This window comes from Hippocampus bargibanti, linkage group LG02 (genome assembly GCF_051943395.1).
Source record: "Hippocampus bargibanti isolate YZ-2025 linkage group LG02, ASM5194339v1, whole genome shotgun sequence".
Classification (NCBI taxonomy): Eukaryota; Metazoa; Chordata; class Actinopteri; order Syngnathiformes; family Syngnathidae; genus Hippocampus; species Hippocampus bargibanti.
The window spans coordinates 6,648,730-6,671,055 of record NC_142735.1 but is presented as its reverse complement, the minus strand read 5'-3'; the positions used below and the strand labels follow the sequence as shown (position 1 = coordinate 6,671,055).

Genomic DNA, 22,326 nt, shown 5'->3' with positions numbered 1-22,326 from the left:
CCATCTATCACAAAACCGGGATAGATGGAGGACATTGATTCGCTGTGGCGACCCCTAAGGGGAAAAGCCGAAAGGAAAAGAAGAAGAACAAGTCGGCGTATACGGCTACATTGATCTCCAATAACAAGACAACAAACCAGTATATGTGACATGTTGTAAAGTATGTTATTTCGTATTTTGGTTACATTCGCATAGTTATATTGGTTTACAACGCCTGCTTCGGTTAGTGTTTCGTGTCGGACCGATTTAGATCGTTGGACAGGAAGTTGTTGTAAGCATACGTTTGCGTTACATCTGGGCATTCGAAGTAAACCACTGTTGAGTTAATATGTATCCCACCGCTTGTCTTGTGTTTTTTTTTTCCTGGATCTCACAACACCGTATCAGAATCAGAAAACCTTAATTCGTCCCTTACCATAGGGGAGAGCGCAACATATAAACCCAAAAACACACATTCCCTGGGGTTTAATGTGGAGTGTTATGGCGGGCACGAGGACCGGGCATCTCAAACTGCAGGGACACTGCGGGGGCGTGTTTAGGTTGAGAATACGTATTTTACTGCGTTTTTCTATGTTCAAGTCAGATCCACTTGTTAGCAGCTGGAATAAAGGCATGCTCCAACCAGTCGCGTGTTCTCCTTCAACTGCTACAGTGTCGTCATTATTGTGTATTTGGACTCGTTTGGTAAAAAAAAAAAAAAAAACAGTAAACAACCTTGATCAGTTGTCGATTTTACGCATAAATAAGAACAGGTGGAAGTATGTGCTGTCGTAAATGTTTGATTTTTCTCTTATTGTATTTCACATATTGTGGCGGGCACTGGGACCAGGCATCTCACCCAGCAGGTGCACGGGAGGGGGCGGGTGTATGTTATATATATTTCACTGCATTTTCTGTTTGAATTAGATCCACTTGTTAGCCGTTGGAGTAAACACGTCTCCACATTCAGTCGTGTGTGCTCTTTCCTCAATGGCTACAACATCGGCATTCGTTTGAATGCTGATAGATCAACTCGTAAAATCTGTCGTGAGCTGCAATAATTTAGAATGTGTATGTTCCAAAGCGTGTTGTCTTATGTTTTTACTATTTTAAAGTCGAGAGTGGGTTTTTTCAGTTACGTGACGGCCGTAAATTGTAATGTTTGCGACAGTCATGTGGCGTCATCAACAAGCGCTGAAATGAACGACCGATGGGAATTGTTCAAAATAAATATATTGTCTGATCGTTTATTTTATAATTTGTGTAATGTTATACGAAAGCGCATGCACCTTAATCGTTATCAAGAGGCCTAAATTGGAGCACCGAATGAAATTAGACAGATAAAATAACAGTACTCGCTTGGTAATGGTAGCGTTAGCCTTATAGTTTGCTTGTGATAGATTAGATTAAGACTGAGAATGTTATTTGCACCCGCTACGAGTAGGATGAGATAAGAATTGTGTTACACAAGTAGACTACAACGACAGCAACGTCTGGAGATAATTTGTCGTCTTTGCTATCGATAACCGTCCATCACAAATGTCAGCGCAAAAAGACTGCGAGTTTTTGGTCAAAAGAGCTCGGGAGCTCGTTCCTGATGACCCATGTGCGGCTAAAGCCTGGCTCATAACTGCCAGAACTCTTTACCCTGCCGACTTTAACATACAGGTAAGGTCTACCACATCTATTGCTGCAACCCCCCGAAAGTAATAATGATTTGATTTGATTGCAGTATCAGCTATATGCACACTTTACTGCTGTCAGTTATTTTCAATGCAAACTTATCCAATGTGTTCGTGAGTCACAATAATATTTTTTTCTCCACAGTATGAGATGTATATCATTGAACGCAATGCAGAAAGGACAACCTGTGCAGGGAGATTGTTGTATGACATGTGAGTGACTTGCTCAGTGATTCAAGTCTTGGGGTGGCAACACTTTTTGAAGGTATTTCGTTCATCCTTTAGGTTTTTAAATTTCCCAGATCAGCCGATTGTGTGGCGTGAGATAAGTGTCATCACAGCAGCTCTGCGCAATGATGCTCAGGATAAACATTCGCAGTTCCTTCGAGGTTAGAGGAATATGTAGTTTCAATTGCATTTCTTTGGGCATGGCAATGCTTTACGACAACCCTTGAGGATTTAAAGCACAATTTATGTTTGTCTTCACCAGGGCTTTTTGAAACACTGCCTGGTCGTATACAGTGTGAGATGTTGCTGAAGGCAACTGAACAGTGCTTCAACACTTTGGAGAAGGCAGAAATGCTCTTGCTCCTCCTGAAACGCTTTCCAGAGTCCGTGGTCCAACACGGGGTATGTGATTATGACAATGCAATGAAAAAAGGGAGGAAATATAATTCCATTCTTTTGTTTCAATAGGTGAGTCTAGGCGAGACACTGTTGGAAGCAGAGACATCTGAGAAAGTAGAATCACCTATCAACTGCTTCAGAAAACTTTTTGGTTTGTGGACACTTTAATTAGTGCATGCAATCATTTTCTCATGTTAAAAACAATGTGCAAAGTGCAGTTATTAGAAATGGTAAACTTGGATATAGCCTAACGTTTTACCTCTCAGAAACAGCATGAAATTATCATACCACAATCAAACTGTACCCATAACCCACTTGCCAACTGCAACTTTTAAACTCACATCTTAACATTATTAAATGTCATCTTGATATTAATGCTGTAAAGAGATTACTTTCTGCTTTATTCGAGACTAATTCCAAATCCTACCTGCCATCTTTAACTCATTCACTGCCAGACGTGCAAAAAAATATGTCCTCTCCAGTGCCAGGGTTTTTTTTTCGTTATCACTCGAATTTCAGGACCTACAGAATATTGGGTTTTAGGACTACAAACCTTAGACTCTCTTCATTCAGCAGAAGAAAATGGTTATTTACTAAATTATATGGGTCTGGAGTTATATGATCTCGAAATGAGGGCGGCTGTCCAAAATACAATGTAATACATACATATTGGTTTATGCTGTATCGTGCTTTAACAACAGATGAAGCTGGAACAAAGCGCTAACATGGAAAAAAGGGAAATGCTTTCAGAGGCCATGGCCAGCGCTTTATAGGCACCCCAGCATGAAAAAACAAAACCTGAACAAATTCGGGAATGGCGCTCCACGTCATATTTTCAAAACAGGCCCTTGAAGCTCAGTGCTTTAATTTAGCACTTCAAATATATATACAAATATATATATAACACTTCATCATGACAAAATAAAGTAATGAACTAAACATCAACCACAGCATCTATGCTGACTTATTGCATTTTACATGGGGTGTTCTCCTCGAGTTTAGTTTGTCCAAGAGCTTTACTATGGCTACATCTATTGATAATGCGTGCTTAACGGTAACCATGCGTGCACTCGAGACGATGATGTTTCAGGAAAAAAAAGTACATTTGTTGCTGAACCTAGTTTCTGTCTGTGTTATAGTGTGTGACGTCTTTCCTTTGATTATAAACAACATGGACATGCGCCTGCCAGCCAGCTTAATGCAGAAATATATCCTGAAAGCTGCTGAATTCTATATCGGTTATGTCACCCGAGGACCTTCACCTGATGGACAGATTAACGGTGCTGTCAATCGGTGTGCCTGTTCTTGACTGGTTCTCTGGTTTCAATTATTCCGAAAGCAAAATTATGAATGTTTTTTTGTTGTTGTTGTTAGCATCTCAAGAAGGCGGTCCCCTAAAGTCTCCCAGTGTCTCCCGTGGCTCCCAGCGCAACATTATCAACGGCTTGTCGGAAAAGGCTTCAGTGGTCGCCGAACCTTGGGAGAGGCTGTTGGACCTGGTTACTGTCGTCGGCACTCGATGTGAGTGGCAGGGAGACAAAGGGCAGAGGTAGGCAATCTATTGATGTCTCTGTAAATATGATCACATTTCATGTTTGTCACACATCAGTTATCGAGCAACATGCATCAATCATCATCATCATCATCATCATCATCATCATCATACATGCAATTCCTGAAATTGTAGTTGTGTGGGAGGAACTATGAGCTTGTTCAGCGAATCAAAAATCTAGAGGATTCTCTGGAGTCCATCGGATTGAGTATTTTGTGAAGCCCTCACTCATCATTGCATTGATGCAACCAAAGGCAGTGTTTTCTAGTGTTCGACGATTATTGATATTTAAATCCATTTTTTTTAATTTGTGCACATTGACCTACCTTGCAATTAATGGCCAAAATGGGAAGTAAATTTAGGTTGTCGAACTACAAGTAGTATACTCATGATGTCATATACACATCAGGTTCGATTTTAATTGAAATACAAGTATATACAGTAATAATGTTTTTGGATTTTATTTTTTTGATTAGCCTTTATTAGTCTCGCAGTGGAGAAATTTACATTTTACAGCAGCAAAGTGGTGAAAGCAAGAGGGAAGGAAAAGAAGAAGTGGAAGAACAAAATACAGGAGCTGCTGTCAAGGTAGCCACTCTCATGGCGCCATCTTGACGTCACAAAAAAATATTAATAATAACAAATCATGTGACACAACACAAAAGACACAGACAGGCATTCAATCTTAAGCATTTTCTGCGCCCTCTTTGTTGTATGAAGCAGCTCCGGATGAAGAAAAGAGGATCAAAGCGTCCTTTTCACCAGTGGATTAGGGACATCATATGGTGAAATGTGCATGTCTGCTCCAAGCTAAATGTTGAAAGCAAACACGAAGCTGGAGCATCCATTGACAAAAAGAGATTGCCTCACATCTCCTGCCCAACGTAAATCCGCTTCAATTCCAAGCCGCGACAGTTCCACATACGTATCGGCGCTCTGCGCTGACGCTCCTTTCTTCTCATCGCGAGCTCCTCAAGCCATGCATCCATCCAGCCACAGACTGTCCAACAGCACCGACCTTTTCGCTGAACAAAGCGAGACTGTGAAAATGCTCCCTGTGACACGCGCAAAAAAGCACAATCGCCCTAACAATGACATCAAATGGCACCGACATTCCTCCCAATCAAAAACAATGCTGTAATGCATAATGCCATAAGCTTTGACATAGCTACACAGAAATTTAGTAAACACCTCTCAAGATGCTACGGTACATTTGCAAACTACAAACATAAAAATACATATTTTTGTTAACCAGTACCACTTTGGCAATTTCAATGCAATCAATGCATTCTTATTAGTTGACTTAGCAATTTTACTGAGCATACGAACATAATGATGTAGCCGCGGCTCGTAGGGTTACTCAAGTTGTCACTGTCCATTTATTTTGTAGAAGCTATATTGACTTACTTCAGAGAGTGAAGGAGCTGTGCCGCTACTTACCGAGCCTGGAGGGAGACACCAGAGCCCGCTGCTCCAGTCAAGTGGTTATATGCGCCGCCCTCGTTCTCTTCCGCAATGCCTTCCTCTATGTCTCAAATGTGCAGCCAGCGCTGTTCCAAGGTCGGTCTTCATTGCTGCGCACACACAAACATCACGCACTGCGTCTAACAAATAAACCTAAGGAGCTGTTGGCTTTATTACTCAGGCGTGAATACTTTGAACTTAAGTCCATGGATTCTAGTGGAGGACTTCAGCTCAGTGTACAATGATTTGGACGCCGAGAGAGGAACAGTCAAACACACGCACAAGAAACGCAAAATGGCCGATGGCAGAGAGAAGACCATTGTGAGGAGAATAAATATACACCAATGTATTTACTCGATAAAGGGATCATGCCTTTATCTTTAGGTATGTGATTCCAGAGCTCCGATGATGAGGAAGGCTTGGGAAAGGTGCGTGGGCGCCACATCTTGGCGAACAAGACCGAAATGCCAAACTGGTCAGAGACTCTGGAGGGTTTTTATACAGCAAAGGAAAGCTGGGACCTTCTTCACTCCCATGACACCCTTGAAACCGGTAATCACCTTCTCTGATCTTTGAGTTGGTAATGCAGTCAGTGCACGGTCCCTCCACACTATGTTGAAATGAGTTTGAGTAGCTTCATTGAAACAAAACTAGTGCTTTGATGCCATTTTGTGACAGCTACAGGCAATTCTATCCTTTTGCGGCTGTGGTGGGGGTCACTGGCTCGTGCATGAGTACCGGAACTACTTGCAGAGAAACACTGTCTCAGTGACTTTTTCTTGACATTTTATTTCTGTTTGGGCATTGATTGTTTCTCTTTACAGAGTTCAAAAAGATTTGTGCCTCTTGGAAGACAGAGAGCTGGCTGTGGTTCCGAATTTTCCTCACAGACATGATCATATACCAGGCAAGAAATTAATCCATAAAAAAAGACAATCTTGAGCCAAAAAGAGCAGTGTGTCAAAACTCACATCTTAACATTATTAAATGTCATCTTGATATTAATGCTGTAAAGAGATTACTTTCTGCTTTATTCGAGACTAATTCCAAATCCTACCTGCCATCTTTAACTCATTCACTGCCAGACGTGCAAAAAAATATGTCCTCTCCAGTGCCAGGGTTTTTTTTTCGTTGTCACTCGAATTTCAGGACCTACAGAATATTGAGTTTTAGGACTACAAACCTTAGACTCTCTTCATTCAGCAGAAGAAAATGGTTATTTACTAAATTATATGGGTCTGGAGTTATATGATCTCGAAATGAGGGCGGCTGTCCAAAATACAATGTAATACATACATATTGGTTTATGCTGTATCGTGCTTTAACAACAGATGAAGCTGGAACAAAGCGCTAACATGGAAAAAAGGGAAATGCTTTCAGAGGCCATGGCCAGCGCTTTATAGGCACCCCAGCATGAAAAAACAAAACCTGAACAAATTCGGGAATGGCGCTCCACGTCATATTTTCAAAACAGGCCCTTGAAGCTCAGTGCTTTAATTTAGCACTTCAAATATATATACAAATATATATATAACACTTCATCATGACAAAATAAAGTAATGAACTAAACATCAACCACAGCATCTATGCTGACTTATTGCATTTTACATGGGGTGTTCTCCTCGAGTTTAGTTTGTCCAAGAGCTTTACTATGGCTACATCTATTGATAATGCGTGCTTAACGGTAACCATGCGTGCACTCGAGACGATGATGTTTCAGGAAAAAAAAGTACATTTGTTGCTGAACCTAGTTTCTGTCTGTGTTATAGTGTGTGACGTCTTTCCTTTGATTATAAACAACATGGACATGCGCCTGCCAGCCAGCTTAATGCAGAAATATATCCTGAAAGCTGCTGAATTCTATATCGGTTATGTCACCCGAGGACCTTCACCTGACGGACAGATTAACGGTGCTGTCAATCGGTGTGCCTGTTCTTGACTGGTTCTCTGGTTTCAATTATTCCGAAAGCAAAATTATGAATGTTTTTTTGTTGTTGTTGTTGTTAGCATCTCAAGAAGGCGGTCCCCTAAAGTCTCCCAGTGTCTCCCGTGGCTCCCAGCGCAACATTATCAACGGCTTGTCGGAAAAGGCTTCAGTGGTTGCCGAACCTTGGGAGAGGCTGTTGGACCTGGTTACTGTCGTCGGCACTCGATGTGAGTGGCAGGGAGACAAAGGGCAGAGGTAGGCAATCTATTGATGTCTCTGTAAATATGATCACATTTCATGTTTGTCACACATCAGTTATCGAGCAACATGCATCAATCATCATCATCATCATCATCATCATCATCATCATCATACATGCAATTCCTGAAATTGTAGTTGTGTGGGAGGAACTATGAGCTTGTTCAGCGAATCAAAAATCTAGAGGATTCTCTGGAGTCCATCGGATTGAGTATTTTGTGAAGCCCTCACTCATCATTGCATTGATGCAACCAAAGGCAGTGTTTTCTAGTGTTCGACGATTATTGATATTTAAATCCATTTTTTTAAATTTGTGCACATTGACCTACCTTGCAATTAATGGCCAAAATGGGAAGTAAATTTAGGTTGTCGAACTACAAGTAGTATACTCATGATGTCATATACACATCAGGTTCGATTTTAATTGAAATACAAGTATATACAGTAATAATGTTTTTGGATTTTATTTTTTTGATTAGCCTTTATTAGTCTCGCAGTGGAGAAATTTACATTTTACAGCAGCAAAGTGGTGAAAGCAAGAGGGAAGGAAAAAAAGAAGTGGAAGAACAAAATACAGGAGCTGCTGTCAAGGTAGCCACTCTCATGGCGCCATCTTGACGTCACAAAAAAATATTAATAATAACAAATCATGTGACACAACACAAAAGACACAGACAGGCATTCAATCTTAAGCATTTTCTGCGCCCTCTTTGTTGTATGAAGCAGCTCCGGATGAAAAAGAGGATCAAAGCGTACTTTTCACCAGTGGATTAGGGACATCATATGGTGAAATGTGCATGTCTGCTCCAAGCTAAATGTTGAAAGCAAACACGAAGCTGGAGCATCCATTGACAAAAAGAGATTGCCTCACATCTCCTGCCCAACGTAAATCCGCTTCAATTCCAAGCCGCGACAGTTCCACATACGTATCGGCGCTCTGCGCTGACGCTCCTTTCTTCTCATCGCAAGCTCCTCAAGCCATGCATCCATCCAGCCACAGACTGTCCAACAGCACCGACCTTTTTGCTGAACAAAGCGAGACTGTGAAAATGCTCCCTGTGACACACGCAAAAAAGCACAATCGCCCTAACAATGACATCAAATGGCACCGACATTCCTCCCAATCAAAAACAATGCTGTAATGCATAATGCCATAAGCTTTGACATAGCTACACAGAAATTTACTAAACACCTCTCAAGATGCTACGGTACATTTGCAAACTACAAACATAAAAATACATATTTTTGTTAACCAGTACCACTTTGGCAATTTCAATGCAATCAATGCATTCTTATTAGTTGACTTAGCAATTTTACTGAGCATACGAACATAATGATGTAGCCGCGGCTCATAGGGTTACTCAAGTTGTCACTGTCCATTTATTTTGTAGAAGCTATATTGACTTACTTCAGAGAGTGAAGGAGCTGTGCCGCTACTTACCGAGCCTGGAGGGAGACACCAGAGCCCGCTGCTCCAGTCAAGTGGTTATATGCGCCGCCCTCGTTCTCTTCCGCAATGCCTTCCTCTATGTCTCAAATGTGCAGCCAGCGCTGTTCCAAGGTCGGTCTTCATTGCTGCGCACACACAAACATCACGCACTGCGTCTAACAAATAAACCTAAGGAGCTGTTGGCTTTATTACTCAGGCGTGAATACTTTGAACTTAAGTCCATGGATTCTAGTGGAGGACTTCAGCTCAGTGTACAATGATTTGGACGCCGAGAGAGGAACAGTCAAACACACGCACAAGAAACGCAAAATGGCCGATGGCAGAGAGAAGACTATTGTGAGGAGAATAAATATACACCAATGTATTTACTCGATAAAGGGATCATGCCTTTATCTTTAGGTATGTGATTCCAGAGCTCCGATGATGAGGAAGGCTTGGGAAAGGTGCGTGGGCGCCACATCTTGGCGAACAAGACCGAAATGCCAAACTGGTCAGAGACTCTGGAGGGTTTTTATACAGCAAAGGAAAGCTGGGACCTTCTTCACTCCCATGACACCCTTGAAACCGGTAATCACCTTCTCTGATCTTTGAATTGGTAATGCAGTCAGTGCACGGTCCCTCGGCACTATGTTGAAATGAGTTTGAGTAGCTTCATTGAAACAAAACTAGTGCTTTGATGCCATTTTCTGACAGCTACAGACAATTCTATCCTTTTGCGGCTGTGGTGGGGGTCACTGGCTCGTGCATGAGTACCGGAACTACTTGCAGAGAAACACTGTCTCAGTGACTTTTTCTTGACATTTTATTTCTGTTTGGGCATTGATTGTTTCTCTTTACAGAGTTCAAAAAGATTTGTGCCTCTTGGAAGACAGAGAGCTGGCTGTGGTTCCGAATTTTCCTCACAGACATGATCATATACCAGGCAAGAAATTAATCCATAAATAAAGACAATCTTGAGCCAAAAAGAGCAGTGTGTCAGACTACTGCAAACAAACAAAAGTCCCTTACAGGTAACCATTTTCTCTGCAATGTTGTCTTTTCCAGGGGCAGTACCGTAAGGCCCTGTCCAGCCTGCATCAAATGGCTGCCGTACAGCAGCTTCCGCCAGGCCAGCAGAGTCCCTCTGGTCAGTGCAGTCTGGAGCACCACAGGGCCCTTATACAGCAGGCTTCCTGTCACTATGCGCTGGGAGAATACAGGGTAAGCACAAGCACACTTGTTCCCTAAGATACCGTACCTGCAAACAACTTTGGTTTTGCTGTAATGAGGACGATTTTCATTTTCCCATTTCGGGTTGCGGTTTATTAATGAAATTTACGGTTTCCAATAAAAACAATAGGTCAAAAATGGTCAAAATAGTAAATACCCAACGTTCATTCAAAACACGAGATTGCTATGTATCGTATCTAAATTTAGAACAGGCGATCAGCACAGTGCCAGTTGTTAGCTTCCTTTAGATGAATTGCGCATGCGCGTGCTACGGGTCATTCCTGGAATCCAGAGTCAAAAGATAGCATCGTTTTTATCATTGTCTTGTAATGGCATCTTCCGGAGATAAAGTAACAAAAAGTGGGAAATCTAAAAGAAAACTACAGTCATTTTCGTGACGAATACTCCCAAGCATTTCCAGAAGTTATACTTTGCTCAAGAAAAGGTAAAAATGACGTAAGTTTGTAATTTGAGTTTGTTGATAGCTATTTTTGTCAACCAATAGTAATGTAGGTTACATATGCATATTTGAAGTTACTAACGAGGTCTTACAATTCATTGTACTTTTCAAACAAGATTGATTATTAAATGTTTGAGTGATTGTAAAATACTTCTGTTTTGTTTTCTTAAAATACAGTAAAGTCTCGTTATATCGATATTCAAGGGAGTCCGAAAAAATATCGATATAACCGGGACTATCGATATATCCGACCCTGTTTGCATGTAATTTTCTCCGTGCGTGCATAGAAATAGTATCGATATAACCGGGACTATCGATATATCCGATATCGATATAACGAGACTTTACTGTATATGATATTTCCATGATTGACAAGTTGAAATATGGGTATTTTTCACAAGTATATCTTTGACATTAATCAACATTTATATGGGTGTTTTTAGCCTCATTTTAAGTAGCTGTAATGTTAAAAATCGTTTGGCTTCTGAGGGGCTTTGCTCCCCTGATATATCTATAAAGAGTAACAAGAGTCATATAATAAACACACTTTTTCTTTTGGGTTTTGCATTACACTTTAAATAAATATATGACCGACCCCCGGCATATGATTCGGCTTTTCTGGTTTCAAAAGGTGGCAGGTATGCAATATGGGTTGTCTTTGCTGTCCCCCACTCATTTAATTGTTTTAGATGGCTTGTGAGAAGCTTCTTGATGTTGTCAGCGGACTGGTACCCCCAAACCATGAACCAACAAAGGCTCCTGAAGATCAGCCGAGAGTCAAGACCAAAGTGAAAAAAAGTAAGTCGTTCAATCATGGCTGTTTCAGTCGGTGATTTGACGAAATAACCACATCATGTGACTGATTATTCATTTCTCCAAACTAGGTCATGAACTGAGATTGCTCCCATGCACCAGCAATGCTGTATTACCTTTCTGCCTCCAGCTGATGTTGGCCTGTTTCAAGGTACTGTTTGTCCACATCGTGCATTTTGTCGTCAGATGCACTAAAACGACTATTCCCTTCACGCAGCCACGAGCCTTTACAGACGCTCGAGATGACCTGTCGTTAGGTCACGTGGTGGTCCTCCTGCAGTACGACTGGCCACAAGGCGAGGTGCTCTTTCTAAAAGCAGTGGATAAGATCTGTCTTCAAGGCGGTTTCCAGTATGAAAATTTCTTCAACTATGTCACCAGTATCCTGTTTTACAGATTATTTATTGTCCTTGCAAATGTAACAAGGGTCCATTTTCTCTGTGTTGTATTTGTACTCTGTCTTAACCATAATTTAATGAACCTTTTCCAACTCCAGAAAACACATTTTGGAATACAATATCTGTCAAACAAGCTTATGTCCTTACACAGACAGAAAGAAAGTAACAATGTACTGTATTTTTTGGAACAATGAGTCACTCAGAGTATAATTCATACCAGTTAAAATGTGATATAAAGAAGATGAAAACAAATATAATAATAATAATAATACATTTTATTGATAAGCGCCTTTCAAAGCTCTCAAGGACACGTTACAATCACCAAACAGGGAAGTCTGTGTAAGCTCTCAGTCGTACAGGAGTTGTCCATCGATGAAAAGGTTTCTTCAGCCGTCATCCATACTTCTTTGAAAGTGTCGGACGTTTCGCTCGTCATCCAAAACGCTTCGTCAGTGAACTAAAGTTGTGCTGGTCGCTCTGGCCCTATATATATCCCTAATGGACAGAGGTGGCAGTGCTGGACTTCTTTTTTGATAGGTCCCTGCTCAAGGGTTGGTGAAGCCAATCCGATTACTTCTTTTGTGTAAAACAATAAAACCCTTCACTAAATTGTTTAATTTGGATCATGCTTACCCCAGACTTCTTAGATCGTTACCACGTAGGCTTAGTCATGCTGATGAGGTGATATCGGAGCGAATGGGGCAATCGGAGGCAGCCATAGACATAATCAGACAGAACAAAAGAAGTAATCAGGTTAGCTTTAGGGAGTAGTACACTGCTACCCAACCTGAGAGCAAGAAGAACAAGAGATAAAACTATACAAAGAATGTGATTTTTAATAGGTGGGTTTTGAGATGGGATTTAATCTGAATTGCATTTTTTTCGGAGGGAAATTGCCCAAAACTCCCATTCCCTAGTCGTGGCTGCGTTCGAATTTTAAAATACACTAATAGTGGCTATGGCCTTAATCTGATTGTTCAGAAATGTATATCATTGTTCAAAATTGTCAAAATGATAGCAGCATCATACCCCATGTGTTCTTTTATCATGGCTGTTACCCTCCTTGAGTTCACATCCTTTGTCAGACATTGACATGCTGGAGGAGTTTGCTTACCTACGAACTCCTGACGGCGGCAGGATCCAACTGGAGCTGCTACCCAATCAGGGAATGCTGATTAAGTAAGTGCTTCACATTCAATCAGTCGGCATCCGGTCTGGCCTTCCCTGACTTTTTTCTGGTTTGTTGTGAAGAGAGATGGTCAACTTGATGATCAATTCGTCGAGGACTTAACTCAAACATGCTGTTATAAGATAGGGCTTTAAAAAGAGAAGAGTTGTACATTATCTCACAAAAGTATGGACATCCCTTACATTTTTGGGAGGGTATTTAGTTATTTGTGGACACGAAATGATACTTTGCTATAATAGAAAGTACTGAGGACTGTCGATGAACTCTCACCTAAAAATCACTCAACATCAATGTCGGTACTCAAGTGCTATTTCACTTAAAGGACAACCGACGTCGCCGGACAAGTTGTGTCCATAATTTGTAAAATGGCTTCAAATGACTTCTACTGAGCGAATTTTACAAAGATTCCACCGCATATAGCTATATTTTACGTTTTAAGACTCTCGCTGAATATTCCGGAAGTCTTGTTTTTGAGTTGGTGACGAGTCCGTACGTTACGTCACTGAAGGAACGCCCCTGACCGAAAAAAGGACACATTGTAGCAGTCCTTCCATCACGTTAATTCATTTTGCTGTACTTTGGTCTGAAAACGTTGTGTAGGACAAAAAAGAGGCAGAAGAGGGCGACAAAGCTCCATGTAAGGAATTAATCAGCCTGTGGAAACGGGCCGCCATGTTCTGCCTTTTTTGGGTGCGACATTTCCCACCCCTGAGGCCTCAAAATGACACGGAATAAATTCTTTAATCGATTGCAAACATGTATGCTTTCTACTTCAGAAGTATTTCAATTATACTCATAACTGGATGAGTAACAAGAAAGCATATTCTCCGAATCTGAATCCATTGTTTTGATTCTCGAGCAAGGCAAGACGTCTTGCCGTGACACCACGAACATTGGGGCGGGACCTTCTGAAACTGGCCACTTCCGGTTTCAAATTGAAGTACTTCTTAGACACTTGAAGTCATTTTTATTGGTGTTTTGCATTTGACTAAAATATCTTACTGTGTATTTTGGGTGTTTTAGATGCTATAAAACGTTTTTGTAATGTCAGTTAGGAAACAAAAAAGTGACGTTGGTTGTCCTTTAAAGTGAAAATATTAAAGCCCCCTCTAAAATCTCGATAATGGACACCAATGCTTTTTTGTCACTACTACTCCAACCTTCTTGGGAGTTGACCAGAGTTTTACAGGTAGTCGTTGAAATGCTTTCCACTCTTCCAAGATGCCGAAACGGAGCTTGTGTGTGGGTATTGGCAATCTTCCGTTAGCTTTGAAAGGAGGCCAGAGGTCACCGACAATTTTTGTCAGCCACTTCTTTGGTACTGATTGATGTGAAGGGTTACCAGTTAGATTGTGACTTCTGAAATACCAAATTGGGGTCAATTTGCTTGTAATATATGGCCATATTTAACTCATTCACTGCCATTCACAAATGTATTTCGGAATTGAAAAGCATGACATGGACCGCCATTCCTGAATTTGTTCGGGTTTTGTTTTTTCTTGCGGGGGTGGGGTGCCAATAAAACGCTGGTCAGACCTCTGGGAATGTTTTTCCTACCCACCAGAGGGCAGCATTTGCCTTTTGTGCGTCCACCCTCATTTCAAGCTCAGATGACTCCAGACTCATATAACTTAGGAATGAACTCTTTTCTGATGAAAGAAGAGTCTAAGGCAGGGGTGTCAAAGTCATTTTTTGCCGCGGGTCACATTGTAGTTATGGTTTCCTCTCGAGGGCCGTTATGAATTTGGGGAACCCATTAGAATGTTTAAATCCCTTCAAATATTACATATAGAGCACACAGCAAATTAATGAATAACTCGTTTTCAAATCTGAAGTCAAGAATAATGACTTTTATTGTGGTTGACATCCAAAAATATGAAATTTTGGCTCAGATTTTAGCAATCATCATGGAATTTAACAAGTTTGATTTGCTTTCGCGGGCCGAAAAAAATGATGTGGCGGGCCGGATTTGGCCCACGGGCCTTGGCTTTGACACCTGTGGTCTAAGGTTTCTTATGCCGCATTCAATGTTAATGTAGTCCTAAAACTCAATCTTCTGTGGGTTCTACAATTTGAGTGAAATGGACACATCGTCTGGAAATGAATGAATTAATGACATGATGAAGATTTGATGGCACTTATAATTTTTGTGATTTCTCATAATATCGACAATTTGAATTTTTGGAGCCACGGTTTCAAGTCAACCTTTGATGATGTGGTTACCTGCCTCCCGCCCCCAATTGATTCAGAATCTGCCAGAATTACGCCTAGGAGTGTGCTCACTTTTATTGCCCTAATTTTAGACATGAATGGCTGTGCGTTGACATATTTCAAGGGTTAATGACATTTACACTGCTATACAGTGGCGGGCCGTGGATTTCATCACTAGGCCTTCAGTCGCGCTACGTCTGAATCAATCTAGACTGAAAAAAGTGTGGTGTGATTTACTACAAGTCCACTAGAGGGAACAATTAGCCAGGAAATAACTGACCGACCTTTCTTAGTGATGTCTTGAAAAGTCCGTCTTGAAAATGACCTTAACAGTACATCTCCAACCAAATCCATTTATTCTCCTTCAGCCATTATGGGTTGACAAAACTGCTATTAAATCAACACAATATATGTAGCGGTGCTTATGTAGCTCGCCACCGCTACAGTGTGCTAGCTCTAGCCAGTATGCTCACCACTTGCGGCGAGTGTAACTATAATTGGTTAGTGACTAGCCAATCATAGTTTGCGAAAACTGACATTTCCAGTGCCTTCAAGAAGGTGTTGGTAGGTGGTACCCTTTTTCGGTTACCAACTTGAAATCTGATTGGTTAGAGCAACTGTTTGATTGACACATTTGATGCGACAGGGCCCTCAGAATTAATTGTGAGGGTGTCCAGATAGATTTCTGACCCTGGTAACAAAATGTGGCTGAAATGTGATTGGTTAAATGCTTAAATACGAAAACACACTTCTGGACGCAGCTCAACAGGGGGAAATCAATGAAAGGAAGCTGAAAGATAATTTGGAATTATCTAATAAGAATTCATGGACAAAATATAATTAACATCATGATGATGCAAATATTTTAAGGCCAGCAGAGAAGGCTTTGGCGGTCCACCACTTCTGCTATATAATAATAATACATTTAATTTCTAAGCGTCTTTCAAAACTCTCAAGGACACTTTACAGTCACGGGATTTTTTTGAGCTGCACACTGACTTCTCTCCACTGACGTGTCATTTCTTCTTGATTATCCCATGAAAAGATACAATAAAGTGTGGGTCGCACTTAGTTTTGTGCGATACTGTCTGTCAAATCTATCAACTTCGACTTTCAGAACTACAGACTTAGGAACACTGAAATGCAGCCGCACTGACCGGGTGTTTGAATGTTGCTGTCCCTCAGGAACCCTAGACCCACCCTGGGGTTGGAGTTAAACACCCTTCTGCTACAAGGGGTGCAGACGATGGACAGGTACCCCGGGCCCCTCCTACCACAGTGCCCATCCTTCCCCCAAACACCAGTCACCATTCATTCCCAACTCCAAGGCCTGTCATACCCCCACCTCCCAGATTTTTATTTGGGCCAATCATTTAAAAACAAGTCGTCGTCGCCGTTTGGTTGATTTGAGCCATCGCTCGTCTTTCTGTGGTCATCAACGTTGTTAGTGAAGATAATGTCGTTCTTGTTGTACAGTTAGTTTCTTTTGGCCTTTTCACAGCACTTGGTCTCATTTCATTTGTGCTTATATTTCATGTGTACTGTTTATCGAGCTCGTTGCTCATTTCTCTATAATTGACGTACTTGCAATTCAAACATCGCTCTTTAAACGCAATGATTGTTTATCTGTGTTCACGTGTGTAGACACCACACAGTGACGAGAGGGATCACCAAAGGAGTGAAGGAGGATTTCCGTCTGGCCATGGAGAGGCAAGTGTCGCGGTGTGGGGAGAACCTGCTCAGTGTGCTGCACCGTTTCTGCATCAACGAGAAAATCATCATCGTCCAGTCTCTCCCATGACACTTTCAACGGTCTCAAAAAGGAGGTTCAACGGTTTTTTTCCCCCAACAGTAAAATGTGGAAAAAAACGCCCCCTTGTTAGCACACTGGTATTTTTTACTACACATAGTTCAGTACAGGTGTGTTGGCTTCAATGTGCATAACCACAGCATTTCAAGTGGTTTCATTACGATGTGATGTTTGATCAAATAATTTACCGTTGGTTTTATTTGTGAGGTTAAAATAAATGGTTGTTCTTCTCTTTTGATGCATGACCACCCTCACCATCGCGCACAAGATGGTACTAAACTCGAAATTGCATTGCAAGGAAAATGGTTACAATGTTGGAAACCTCTGTGAAAAACTGTCCACAAACCCTTGCTGACTTCCACAGTGAGCCACGTAAATATCCACTTTTGGCGCTCCATAGATTATGCAAGTGTACTTTTAAGGTGTACTTAAAAGGTTATTTTTTATTTCACTTTTGTGTATTTTAGATTGTCCTTTGATTGTAAATAAAGAAATCAACAATCCTGGTGGATTATCTTGAATGAGATTTTTTAAAGACACATTGTTGATTTAACGTAATATTCATATCCATATTCTTTTACAAGCCAACCAAAGTGTTATTGAGATGCAGTGATACCTCGGCTTACGAACTTAATTGGTTCCCAGAAAGTGTTTGTAAGGTGAAAAGTTTGTCTGCCAAACATTTATTTCCCATAAGAAACCATTAAAAATGAGAATAATCCATTCCTAGGTCCCCATAAAAAAATAAATTTCTACTAAATAAGCCTTAAAACCACAAAATATACCTTATTTTATGTATAATAAATGTGCTATTGGATTGTAATTAAAGAAATAAACTGTACAGTATAATAAAGTCGTTTTATTTACCTTTGTGATGGTTGTTGATGTAGTTACCTCTTGATGATATCCAAGTGAAGTTGCCGTGCTTTCTCAGCGATAATACCCTCACTCACAATGTCTCCTGCTCACTGCTTTTCGTTGATCCAAATCAACAGAAGTTTTTCATCCTCTTCTATTGCCTGAGATCATTGCTTAGACAACACAGAAACGCCCTTAGCCACACGTAGCAATGGTTGACTTAACATACTGGCTAAGTCACACAAACGCAAACCTCGTTTGTGTTTTCTTTTGTGTCCTCTTCGCCTGAACATTAGCCTGTGGTGGGGTCTTTTTCGGTCCCATAATAGCAGGTGTACTCCACTCTATGGCAAACCATGTCTGCACTCAAAGAAGCGGGTGTAGAAAACTAGTCCGCCAGTCACTGTGACACTGTGTGGTTTGGTGCGATAAATTTGTGAGCTAAAGCGTTCGTAAGCCCAGGTATCACTATATGTCATAATTTGCCACATTAGCACAAAATCTATAAATACCACATTTCACATTTTTTATTAGCGTCTTTCTTTTTCTTCATTTCTCCAATGCAAACAGCAGTCGTTGCTTACTTCCACCTTTGGAATGCAGAGAAGACAATGATGGATTTTAGGTAGAGCATTTATGCTGGGGTGGAGCACAAGTGTATGATTTTCAGACAAATTACCAGACCCCTGCAGAAAATGAAAATATTTAATGATTAAAAAAACATACAGTGCAGTATCTGAGAGTGTTCAAAATCCATAAAATAGAGAATGCACCTTTTGGTCACTGTCGATTTTCATTAAGAATCATTCCCTGACCCCATAATAATTCAATTTCTCTTCTGGGACAGAATCGATCAAGATTTAAAACTGCGGGGTTTGGCCTCAACTCTGACAAACTAATAAAATGAGATAAAACGTGACATATACAGACCAATCCGTACAATATTTGACAAAATATTGGGCTTTCCTAACAAGCAGATGCAAATTCCCCATCTCATGTCACCCAATGTTTATCAAGTCATGCCTTCACATGTTAGAAAACATTTCAGGTAAATTTTCTTCTTGACGTTGTTGCCCCAAGCAACGCCACCCTACATGGCTGCTCATGTTGACATGCCAGAAACCACCAATGCCTCCTTCATTCTTTACATTTTAAAGACAAAATTGACAAAACAATGTATCGTACATTGTGTTTATTTCAACTACCAAATGAATAAATACAATATTGACACAAGGTTTAGTTTGCTCAATTGAAGCAGGGTTAATAATCTCCCAAAACGGTTTAGGCTACTTTACATAGACAGTCCACTTGTACTGTAGGAAGACGTTTCAAAAACAAGTTTTATATATGATGTATTCACAAAAAGTAAAGAATATTGGACTTTCAAGTGAAAATTCAGGATGAACCAAAAATACACGATGAACTTTACAGGGAGACTTAATCTGACCATGTCAAACCTTGACTGCAGGTGGAACCATTGAATGTCTCAATGCACGTGTACCTTCTAAGAACGATCAGAATGGCAAAATTAACAACAGGTGTTCAAAAGTTTTTAGGTCAGCTATTAAAATTATAGAATTAACCTGAAATTTCATTTGAAAGGCGACTATCTTGAACCTTTTGTGAGCAGTGCACTGTACGTATACAGTATACTGGATATAAATCAAGGCAAGTGGTGTGTGACATAGATTAGCCTTTTATTGTGAGTACAGTGCAATACTTTTTTTTCATTGCACAATCTTTGTTCAAATATACACGTTCAAAAAAATACAAGCACAAAAAAATTAGTACATTCTTACCAAAACATTTAACCCCCCTTCCTGCATAAAAAAACATTCTATATGCTCATCCCCATTGGATAACAATGTATCTAAAGAGCATTACTGTTTTTGTAACTCTTAATTGTATTTGCATAGACAAGGAATAATCAAATCTGTATAAAGTTTAGTTGCATTAATCTGACTAATTAACTTGCGAGAAAATGACTGTCATTGTGATTGGGTGTGTGCGGGGGGGGGGGGGTGTCACAGAGAGAGAAAATGATTACTATATTCAGCATAATCAGCTTCCTGTCAGCTCCTACGCTCCAACTTCCAAGAAGAAAGTGACACTCCCAAGGTAGCGGTCGGTGGGCGAGTCGTTGATGATGCCCTTTCCGTTTAGCTTGCACTGAACCTGGATATGAGTATCGTACTGCACTCCAGAGAAGCGCACGGCCACCACCGGAGACGAGTAGTTTACCTGACGAACCAGATGTCAAGACATTGATTGTGTAACAAACGCTTTGAATTGATCAGTTGGTAATACATGTATGCTCTTACATGTCGGAGTTTCCCGTAGTAAGGATAATACTTCAGGTCGAAAATACTCTTGGGGAAAAATTGGATTTCTCCCAAGGCATCCGGTGGTCCTCTCTAAAAGAGAAATTTGCAGAAACGGACATGAATTTAATGTTAATTATTTCTTTATAGTTAAATGTAATTCAACCAGGTCGGGAACCTATGGCTCGCGAGCCATATGTGGCTCTTTTGATGCATATGGATCGCCGATAAATCTAAATACATATTCTCGCTTTTTTTTCTGTTCATTTTCTGTTGGGGCTGCAGTTGGCGGAAAGTGCAGTTTTGATTGGATGACACTGACCTAGGTTGGCAGAAAGCGCAATTTTTGTTGGATGATAGTGGCCGTCAGTTGAAACAGGTAAACGCCCCATTTGAATGAGCCCGACGAGTAAAAACCAAGTACACTACAGCTTGAATGCACCGGAGATTCGCCTTTGTGGAGACAAAAGGTTCTGCTTCTCATTTGCAATGAAACAATACCATCGATGAAACAGTCGAATGTCAGTGACATTTTAACAAGCCCCATGTTAACGTTACCATCAATAGGCCCAACAGAGAATGTACTTCCTGAGGCTGCTAAAGAAGCATGGCCTGCCACAGGAGGTGCTGCAACATTTCTACACGGCTGTCATCGAATCCATCCTGTGTTCTTCCATCACCGTTTGGTTCGGGGCCGCCACAAAAATGGACAAAATCCGACTTCAACGGACGGTTAGGACGGCGGAAAAAATCATTGGCACCGCCCTACCCACTCTCGAGGACTTGCACACTGCAAGAATCCGAACAAGGGCGCGGAAAATCCTACTGGACCCTCCGCACCCTGCCCACCACCTTTTCCAGCTACTCCCCTCAGGCAGGCGCTACCGATCCATGCGCACCAAATCCAGCAGACATTTAAACAGCTTCTTCTCCCAAGCCATTAACTCTTTGAACTCTTCAACAGTAGCCAAAATGGAACTGTATAGTGCCACTTAGCAGTTTTTTTGACGACGATACTAGTGCAGCGTGTTCTACCGGAAACAAATTCCTTGTGTGTTCTACATACTTGGCAATAAAGATGATTCTGATTCTGATATAGTTCTGTGAGAAGTATGTTGCACAGCAAGTGTGAAAGCTAATGAGCCGTGTGCATGCTAGCTAGCAGTAACTGCGCGTATGGACCCGCCAAGTTGACTTTCATTCCGATCGTTTGCCTGTATTTTTACCCATCATCAGGAACGGAAAACCATTCATGTTAATGGTGAGTACTTTCACAGCACTTGGTCTCATTTCATTTGTGCTTATATTTCATGTGTACTGTTTATCGAGCTCGTTGCTCATTCCTCTATAATTGACGTACTTGCAATTCAAACATCGCTCTTTAAACGCAATGATTGTTTATCTGTGTTCACGTGTGTAGACACCACACAGTGACGAGAGGGATCACCAAAGGAGTGAAGGAGGATTTCCGTCTGGCCATGGAGAGGCAAGTGTCGCGGTGTGGGGAGAACCTGCTCAGTGTGCTGCACCGTTTCTGCATCAACGAGAAAATCATCATCGTTCAGTCTCTCCCATGACACTTTCAACGGTCTCAAAAAGGAGGTTCAACGTTTTTTTTTCCCCCAACAGTAAAATGTGGAAAAAAACGCCCCCTTGTTAGCACACTGGTATTTTTTACTACACATAGTTCAGTACAGGTGTGTTGGCTTCAATGTGCATAACCACAGCATTTCAAGTGGTTTCATTACATTGTGATGTTTGATCAAATAATTTACCGTTGGTTTTATTTGTGAGGTTAAAATAAATGGTTGTTCTTCTCTTTTGATGCATGACCACCCTGACCATCGCGCACAAGATGGTACTAAACTCGAAATTGCATTGCAAGGAAAATGGTTACAATGTTGGAAACCTCTGTGAAAAACTGTCCACAAACCCTTGCTGACTTCCAGAGTGAGCCACGTAAATATCCACTTTTGGCGCTCCATAGATTATGCAAGTGTACTTTTAAGGTGTACTTAAAAGGTTATTTTTTATTTCACTTTTGTGTATTTTAGATTGTCCTTTGATTGTAAATAAAGAAATCAACAATCCTGGTGGATTATCTTGAATGAGATTTTT

General features: G+C 40.9%; 1 protein-coding gene and 1 long non-coding RNA gene across 2 annotated transcripts; one reads left to right on the top strand and one right to left on the bottom strand.

The window, feature by feature from the left end:
• Positions 1-693: 693 nt before the first annotated feature.
• On the top strand, positions 694-17,794 carry ints10 (integrator complex subunit 10). The gene is made up of 18 exons (XM_089022378.1): positions 694-1,647; positions 1,807-1,874; positions 1,947-2,050; positions 2,152-2,291; positions 2,358-2,439; positions 3,428-3,568; positions 3,663-3,837; positions 5,231-5,400; positions 5,486-5,625; positions 5,703-5,856; positions 6,129-6,211; positions 9,984-10,139; positions 11,298-11,406; positions 11,493-11,572; positions 11,639-11,801; positions 12,905-12,998; positions 16,405-16,473; positions 16,864-17,794. Exons 1-18 carry the CDS (start codon positions 1,519-1,521, stop codon positions 17,018-17,020), a joined length of 2,214 nt encoding a protein of 737 aa, XP_088878504.1. The 5' UTR covers positions 694-1,518; the 3' UTR covers positions 17,021-17,794.
• Positions 7,408-9,067, bottom strand: LOC148901347 (uncharacterized). The gene is made up of 3 exons (XR_016118506.1): positions 8,931-9,067; positions 8,361-8,545; positions 7,408-7,507 (listed from the first exon to the last, which is right to left on the bottom strand). It is a non-coding gene; the product is annotated as an uncharacterized LOC148901347 (long non-coding RNA).
• Positions 17,795-22,326: the final 4,532 nt, after the last annotated feature.

What these genes read in the sequence shown, in the direction of transcription:
- ints10 (XM_089022378.1), top strand. Translation starts at nt 1,519, where the DNA reads ATGTCAGCGCAAAAAGACTGCGAGTTTTTGGTCAAAAGAGCTCGGGAG. An exon ending in CAGACATGATCATATACCAG is followed by an intron (nt 6,212 to 9,983) that starts GCAAGAAATTAA and finishes TGTCTTTTCCAG; the next exon opens with GGGCAGTACCGTAAGGCCCT. An exon ending in AATCAGGGAATGCTGATTAA is followed by an intron (nt 12,999 to 16,404) that starts GTAAGTGCTTCA and finishes GCTGTCCCTCAG; the next exon opens with GAACCCTAGACCCACCCTGG.